This window comes from Aethalodelphis obliquidens, unplaced genomic scaffold, assembly GCF_003676395.1.
Source record: "Aethalodelphis obliquidens isolate GAN/ISIS:26980383/991018 unplaced genomic scaffold, ASM367639v1 scaffold75, whole genome shotgun sequence".
NCBI lineage: Eukaryota > Metazoa > Chordata > Mammalia > Artiodactyla > Delphinidae > Aethalodelphis > Aethalodelphis obliquidens.
This window is the reverse complement of record NW_020838019.1, coordinates 2,110,276-2,119,260: the sequence shown is the minus strand read 5'-3', so window position 1 is coordinate 2,119,260 and position 8,985 is coordinate 2,110,276. Positions and strand designations below refer to the sequence as shown.

The 8,985-nt window shown below is 36.6% G+C and overlaps 1 protein-coding gene across 3 annotated transcripts in view; it reads right to left on the bottom strand.

Moving 5' to 3' along the window:
* LONP2 (lon peptidase 2, peroxisomal) overlaps nucleotides 1-8,985 on the bottom strand; it is a 98,791-nt gene that overhangs the window by 71,840 nt on the left and 17,966 nt on the right. For 2 of the 3 annotated variants that reach the window (XM_027092217.1, XM_027092215.1), the window contains exons 6-7: nucleotides 7,455-7,549; nucleotides 2,385-2,643 (exon numbers count right to left, since the gene is read on the bottom strand). The exons of the other annotated variant lie outside the window; for it this stretch is intronic. In XM_027092217.1, coding sequence (XP_026948018.1) covers nucleotides 2,385-2,643; nucleotides 7,455-7,549 — 354 coding nt within the window. The remainder of the gene's footprint in view (nucleotides 1-2,384; nucleotides 2,644-7,454; nucleotides 7,550-8,985) is intronic. 3 annotated transcript variants of the gene reach the window in all.

Genomic DNA, 8,985 nt, shown 5'->3' with positions numbered 1-8,985 from the left:
GCGGGTCCCTCACTGTTGTGGCCTCTCCCATTGCAGACCACAGGCTCCGGACGCGCAGACTCAGCGGCCATGGCTCACGGGCCTAGTTGCTCCGTGTCATGTGGGATCTTCCTGGACCAGGGCATGAACCCGTGTCCCCTGCATCGGCAGGCGGACTCTCAACCACTGCGCCACCAGGGAAGCCCCACACATTTCTAAAAAGCTTATATTTACACATATTTTAGGAAAATACACAAGCTCCTTTCACAAAAGACTCATAAAGAAAATAAATTCTCTTTTTCTTTAGGTTCAATCCTCTTAACAATAGTCACACACAGGAAAGGATACTCACTTGAAAAAAGAGAACAAATTTTAGGTCTATCAGTTTCAGTAAAGATTGAAAACAGAGATCTGTTTAAACCCAACAATGCTCATAAGAAGTGGTGGGGATTATGACATTACATACTGCCTACCAGCAGGCATCATAAAAAAACATTTTCCACAATTCTGCCACATAAATTAAATAATAATGCCCAAAACAGGATATTTTAGGTACAATTTAAGAATCAGATTGAATTTTATAAAAAGTCATATTGAAGCTTATAAATCTAAACTTGTCCTCCTGAGAATTGAGAATTAAAATAATAATGAAAGCTAATTTTTATTGAATGCTCAGGGTGTGCTGGGCACTAAGCACTCTCCAAGCCTTACTGAATAATCAATACCAATGTAGGAAGAAATAAGGACAAATACCTACATGTCATGTGCCCATGACATTAATTTCACATGACAGTAACTCCACAAACTCACTCTCTAAATTCCATCAAATATCACACAATACTGTGCCACAGATAATAAAAGGAAGAAATAAACTAAGACAACTCTGAGTGCAGGAATCAAGTCTCTTGCATGCAGAACACCTCCCTAAAGCTCTGTAGCATAAATCAGAAGATTTAGGTCCTAGATCTAGCCTCTCCAGGATGGGCCCACGATGCCAATTTCTTTACAAAAGCAAACTACAGCCTCTAGTGGCACATGTGAGAATAAGAAAGTCTAGGCAACAAAAACATGATTTGAAATTGCCAGAAAAACTGACCCAAATCAATTCCCTGACCTAATTTGCAGTCCTCATTGCTTATTTACTAAAATCTTGGAATGCTTTTTCTTCAATGCGTAAGAATTGTAAATAAGCAAATAAAAGAGAATAAAAAGAAACATTTTTCATGAAAAAGTTTCTGAAATAGTTTCCCATCCCTGCCTAAGGATTCCACGAATAAGGCAAATGGAAAATAAGATGTTATAAAAGCATCGTATTCTTTTCTTTTCCCCACAATCCAAGTTTAATCCATATTCACCAAACTGTAAATATGCATTTAAATTACCCTTGGCCACTGGCAGTTGTTCACTGCTTGCACTGGCCTGCCTGCCAAAGCCCCCACTTATAACCTGCAATGCTTTTACAACTTTAAGATTGAGTTTATGATCTTGAGGTTAGAAGTTTTATCTTCAGTTTAATTACTTTCTACTCAAAGTTACATGCCTTCTTTCAAAAAAATTGTTTTAACTGAGATATAATTGACATATTACATTATATTAGTCTCAGGTATACAACATCATATTCTTTTAATCAGTTCATAATTTCTATATTTTTAAATGTTCTACATTTTTAAATGTTCCTTAACACATAAGCTATAGGTATGTTTTCTCACAACTTGCAACTATGAAACAGAGGTTCATGCTTTCCCAAAGCATCTTCCGATATGAGCCACCGAGAACAAAACAACGAACATAACATGCAAATCTCATTCTAATAATGTCAGATTAATCAGAGACACAGTTCGTACAGTTTAATGTATTTTTATAGAAAGGGTATCAAAAATGCAAAGCCTTTATTATCTTTTCTCCTTATTATTCATACTCACACTGCAACCCAGCCTCCTTGAAAGAAAGTTTAAAATGCAAACATAATAAATTTGTTATCAAAGATTTCTTACCTCCTCCTACTTGCCTGCTATTGCACTTATTCCTTAAACTCTAAAAGTTATGGGTCATTATTTATGAAATGCTATTGGGCCAAAATAAATATAAAAATATAATATTTAATTATAACTAATTTATAATTGCATTCAAATGAGATTCCAGGAAAGCTGAGGCACAGACACCACCCCACCCCCACATCCACCGTCACACAGACATCAAGGTTAGTTTGGGTATACCCTGACGGTAGAGGCTTTAGACTAGCAGGTAAGTACCATAAATGTCCTTTCCATTCAAGGTAACACAAAGAGGCCTTTAAGAAAAAGATATACATTATGCCTTGGCTTTTGGTGGTGCTGGGGAGGGGGGGGTGGCTCTAGACAAATGAAAAGGAAGGAAATCAGAGATTAAACCGAGAAGTATTCTACCTATGTCCTCGAATGTCAGACTGATCACACACGCCTCCAAGTGCGATCCTGTGGAACTCTCGGCCCAGAGTCTTGGCCACTGATCTTCCCACGCTTGTTTTACCAACGCCAGGAGGGCCGACAAAGCACAGAATGGGGCCCTTCAGGTTGTTTTTCAGCTGTCTGACAGCCAAGTATTCCAGCACTCTTTTCTTCAATTTTTCCATGGCATAATGGTCATTATCCAGAAGAATCCGAGCTGCTCGAATGTCCAGACGGTCTGTCAAGCAACCCAACAGAAACAATCTGAGCATGTGGAATTTTTCAATGGGAGAACTCCTTTCCAGGCTGGTAAGAGTCAAAATAGTTTTTTGAAAAAAGATGTGACAAGAACAGGCTTGGTTTCTTCTAAATGAGTCTTCAGGGAGACCCGGACTTGGTTTTCTTGCTTAAAAAGATTTAGTACTTACAGAAATAGTAGACACTACATAATTAAAAACTCAAGGAGTTAATACTCATTTCATTTGGAATGATTTTCTAGATACACATTTCTATGGAGACATAATTTCTACATATTCTATTTGTGCTGGCATTTGTTCTTTTTTTTTAAGTGTTTTTTTCTTATTACAATTAGTTATATATGCTCATTCCAGAAAACCCTATGACACTAATAAAAGGAGAAGGAAATAGTCACCCATAATTTCATTTCTCCCCTAGAGAACATCACTACCTTCACTTCAGTACGTATTATTCCAGATTCTGTGTGTGAGGGGGTGAGTGTGTGTGTGTATGCGTGCACACACGCTTACATACCTATTTTTCAAACTAAGATTATATGGGTCTTCAAGTTTTGTAAAATGTTTTTTCACTTATTACAGACATCTTTCAGTGTCAAATGTATTGTTCAGTAACAGTTTAGTGGGTACATATTATTCCATTACTTAATTATCCACACTCATTTAACTAATTCCCTATTGCTGAACATTTAGGTTATCCACAAATCTTTACAGTTATAAAGCCTGCTTCACTGTGCATCCCTGTAACTAAATCTCCACATATATCTGTAATTATTTCCTTCAGCTAATCTTCTAAAACAGAAGGGCTGGGTCAAAAAGAAAATTAAGTCAAAAAAAAAATTAAGACATAAAGAACTGCCTAAGTTCTGTCCATTAAAGTCTCACCAGAAATGTATGAATTAGGCCCTGTTTCTAGAGCCAAGCTTTCATTAGGTTTACTGATGTGCTTCAGGCTCTGAAATAATCACAGATTAAACACTAGGTCATGGAAGCCAAAAGGAATTCATCAGCTGGGTGGCAGCTAGAGGATAATCCACAGCCACAATACTGACAGTGAAGAAGAAAATGGAAGAGAGAAAAACACACACAAGTCCACTCTTTCAATCAGTTATTTGGAACCCGTTATACATTTTTCCTACAAGAAAAAAAAAAATGCCTTAAATGGTAGTTTGGTTCCCAAGCTAGTCTACAAAAACCCAGGTAAGCTGTAATGTATGTAATTTAATTATAGTACTATTCATTTTAGTCAGAGTCCTGGCTGAGTGATTTGGAAAGGGAAGAATAAAATTTCTTTCCCTTTCCTGGCTTCAGAAGCCAACCAATGAATATATGAATAAATGAAATGTGGAAAGTTTCCTGTTTCATGATGCTAACCCTAACACTAAAACCTACCATAGTAAACAAACAAACAAACAAAAACACTTCAGACCAATTCCATTTTGCACAGCTCTAAATATTAACATGCTTGTAAATCAAATCTATTCAAAGAGTAATCTACTAAGTCCCAGTGGGATTTATTTTAGTTATGCAAAGATGGTTCAATATTCAGTTATCAACATATTCATTATATCATCATGTCCAAGGAGAAACACCTTCCATCAAAATGTCATTTTGTACCTAAAAAGGCACTTGTTGTACGCAACATCCATTCCTAATTAACATTTAGTAAACTAAGAATAGACTTCTATGTACTTTAGGAAAAAATGAAAATAGTGAAGGAATTTCTTCTAATATGCCACGTAAAGACAATTTTAAAAGTTCTTTCAAACTTTTAAGGAAAGATAATTTCCATGTTACGTACTGTTGTATATCTTTTCTATACAGGATGTATCTTTTCTGAATATTATTTTTAATGATTCAGAATGTGTGTTTCCTATTATGAATAATACCTGTGATTAAACATAAAAAATTTAAAACTTACATGAACATATATTTTTCTATTTACAATTAGAAGATTGAAATGGCATCTACTGGCTCCCTCCATTCAAGATGGAAAATCAACAAACTTATTTCCTCCAACTCGTTCCTCTCTGCTTTCCTTTCTGCTTTTGATAATCTCTACTTAGGTAAGCTTCCCTTTACAAGAATTATGAAAGACATTTTCACAGTTTTATGATCTTACTCATAACTATTTAGACCTAAGTCTATATAGTACTGGTTTAGAAGCTCAACATGACTACTTCTGTACCACAATTTACCCATCTTCAGTTCTCCACTGAAATGATGAACAATGAGAAGTGTTTTCGTGATGGGTACATGAGTGCTATGTGTCTCTAATGCTGACCACATCCAGCAGAAACTCTCTGAGCTGTAAAGGAAAAAAAAAAAAGCTTTGCCTTGTTTTCATATTTTCTTGGCTATTTCAGTGAAGAATGGGAGCTAGCACTCTGCATTCAAATAAACATTTTGCCCTCAACTCTCCACAATTACATTGTATGAACCTGACAAAAATTCCTAGCTACTAATTAATTTCACTTTACAAATAGGACAAGTGGGAAGGGGAGGAAGCCAAGAGCAATTTACTAGGCTACTAATAGCAAATAATAAAACCTGCAATTTTAATATTCTCAGGCCATTATACTATATACACCCTGCATTTCTCTTAAGTCATTAGTTAAAATAAATCCTGAAGCACAGAAAAACATTACCAAAAGAACACCAAAATTTCAAAACAAGACCCCTGGTGTTACCAAGTTACCTAGATGTGCTGCTTCACATTGTGCGCTAGCCCTACTGTCAACAGAGAAAATAACAGGGTTTGGAAATTACCACCACTCCATCAATGACACAAAAAAATACCTATCAAACACACACCAAAATGGAAGATGTTTCATTTCACACAGATGAAATGAAATCAGAGCAGTTAAACATGTAAAGCTTACTTTTTTTTTTTTTTGCTGTAGTAGGCCTCTCACTGTTGTGGCCCTCTCCCGTTGTGGAGCACAGGCTCCGGACGCGCAGGCTTAGCGGCCATGGCTCACGGGCCCAGCCGCTCCGCAGCACATGGGATCTTCCCAGACCGGGGCACAAACCCGTGTCCCCTGCATCGGCAGGCGGACTCTCAACCACTGCGCCACCAGGGAAGCCCAAACATGTAAAGTTTAAATGTAACTTTCTTTCCCAGGTCTAAACTAACAGGGAGCAGGACCCTCTCCAAATCTCACAGAATAGGACCACTTCACTTAAAAGTAGGCAATGGAGAGTGAGGAGTTAACTGAAGCGATCTGAACCAAAATGTATTTCCTAACAGCCCAGCTAGATCCAGACAGACATCAGAACTCAAACTGACCAAGTGACAACTAGGGGCTAATTCAATGGGAATGCATGCTCCCCTGCATTTATCTTACTACGGCATTTCTAGAAAATTTTGAATTAAGAATGAAACTAAGAAATTCAGCTTCAGTTTTTCTGGTAAAACACCGTCAACTAGAGGGCAATATTCTGTCATGAATGTAAACATGAAATAAATTAAGAAATAAATTTACCGACATAGTCCACAGCAGCTGTATATACAGTTGCCAAAAACCTACATGTCCAACAACAGGTAAATGGATAAATCAACTACTGATATATGCAGTAACATGGATGAGCTTTAAAATAATTATGCTGAGTGACGGAACCAATAAAAGGGGGGGGCACATACTATATCATTCCATTTATATATAAAATTTTAGCCACACACATTAATGTGTTAAGTGAGCCTATCAAAAAAAAACTAATTAATATAGGGTTGTTTTAACCTTAACACTGCCCCAGCATAGTTAACTTAACACAAATATGCTTCATTCTGGGCCCTCTTTGAGACAAAAATAATTTTTTTGAATGCTCAATACCAGACAGCATGGTCCTCTGTAGATTAACCGAAAAGTATTTTTTTTTAGAAAAGTATTTTTTAATATTAAAAATTCAACATCCTGAAATCTAGTATGTATATCATACCTCATGTGGGGCATAAATGTGCGTTTTAGGGCTAATGCTTCAAAATTTCTAGCATTGTTTTAAATGTAAGAGTTTTATTAGCCAGGATAATATATCTGTTCAATTTTCAAAAGTCAACCATACAGCTATACTTATGCCAAAAGTAGTTCAGGCAATCAACCCCCTGCTGAACTCAACAAACCTTGTATGTAAACTTGACAAAAGAGTGTCCAATAACAGACATAAATTCAAATAAAATGATTCTGAAGATTCTGAAAGACGATTGAGTATATTTCTTACCCCAAGAGAAAATACATAACAAATACATAAGAAAACTGGTATAAAATGCTCCTGATAGGTAGAAAAATTCTACTGAAGGATAGAGAGATGAAAAGAATTTAAACTCTTTAAATAAGTTCTAGTGGGAGAAAAACAAACTTCCAAATGGTAAAACTGTTCCACTGTTATCCTGCCTTTATATGTAATTATTTCCTTTAGAAAACATAAAAGATGTACTGTCTCTAGTACTGAGTTGGCACTTACTGCCAACTACCTCAAAACTGTTTTGTTTTCCTATGTTCCTGACAAAGAGCACATAAATATAAAAGTTTATTGTCTGACTATTGGTATTGAGAAACACATTTTTCACCAATTACAGAAAATCTTACTTTCTCCAAAATTAGGCGAAAGGTACTTCCATGAAGCACCTTCTTTTCCTTTTCATCCTAAAACCTACATGACACAAGTTTGGTCTCTAAATAGTTTACATCATGAACTACTATAACAGGAAGTCAATGGGGAGTATTTCAACAGAATTTGCTTGAGCTTCCTGAGAGACAATCAGACCGCAAAAAAAGGTGTTACTTTGTTTGCTCACCAGTTGTACTTTTGTTCCAGGGAAGTTCCACCATAAGTTCTAAATAATTTCTAGTCAGAGCATATTCTGGCATCGACTGAGGCATTTTTTTGAGCCTGTGTGGAAAGAATACATAGCAAATCTGTTCAAGAACATAGAAAAATTCTGTAAAACAGAAAACCCAAGTATATCTCCCTTTCATGGCCAGATATATCATGCATTTTTGGCTAAACAAATCTGAAAAAAGTTTTAAAAATCTAGTTAATAAAATGATTATTTTGTTTTAAACAGATACTTGCAAACTGGTGGGGAACACTATATGTGATTCTATCCTTGAAATATGGCCTTATCAGTATCAGTATCTCACAGGGAGGGTCTAAGTCACACTTACCCATGATTTACTTAAGTGCCTAATCATGCATAATACAATAATTACATATTGTTTTGTATCAGAGATGAAGTCAGCTCACCAGATATTTAATAAAAAAATGCAACTTCCAAAATATATGCAGTGCGTAATAAGGTGTTCTGCACACAACAGATGTTCCGCATTTATTAACTAATATCAGAGTCGATATAAAATATGCCTCAACAACATTTATATTCTTAACTGTGAACCTCAGAAGTCAAACCTTCAGTTACCGAGCAATCAGTTAGGTTGATTACAATTCACTCATAAAAGAAAATGCAATATAGTTACAACGTTACAAGTATGGAAAGGAAAAATGGGTTTTCTATTTAACCCTGAGATTATCCAGAAAATGTAATCAATCCATGTACCCTATCCTGTCATCAAGGTTCCCCTGTACTTTATCTTGTACAAAGAGAAAGTGACAGTCCCTACCCTCTAGAGTTTATAATCTAAGGAAGAAAATAGTAACTGAATAAACATTATTTCTAAGCAAAATATGGTCTTTGTTTTTGGCTGCATTGGGCCTTCATTGCTGCGCGTGGGCTTTCTCTAGTTGTGGTGAGCCGGGGCTACTCTTTGTTATGGTGCGGTGTGTGCGCTTCTCACTGTGGTGGCTTCTCTTGTTGCGGAGCACAGGCTCTAGGCGCACGGGCTTCAGCAGTTGTGGCTCGCAGGCTCTAGAGCACAGGCTCAGTAGTTGTGGCGCACGGGCTTAGTTGCTCCGCGGCATGTGGGATCTTCCCAGACCAGGGCTCGGACCTGTGTCCCCTGCATTGGCAGGCGTATTCTTAACCACTGCGCCACCAGGGAAGCCCAAAATATGGTCTTAAGACTGTGAAAAGGAATACTACCTAACACCATACACAAAAATATACTCCAAATGGATTAAAGACTTAAATGTAAGACCAGACACTATAAAACTCTTACAGGAAAACAGGAAAAACACTCTTCGACATAAACCACAGCAAGATCTTTTTTGACTCACCTCCTAGAGTAACAGAAATAAAAACAGAAATAAACAAATGGGACATAAACTTAAAAGCTTTTGCACAGCAAAGGAAACCATAAACAAGACAAAAAGACAACCCTCAGAATGGGAGAAAATATTTCCAAATGAAACAGACAAAGGATTAATCTCCA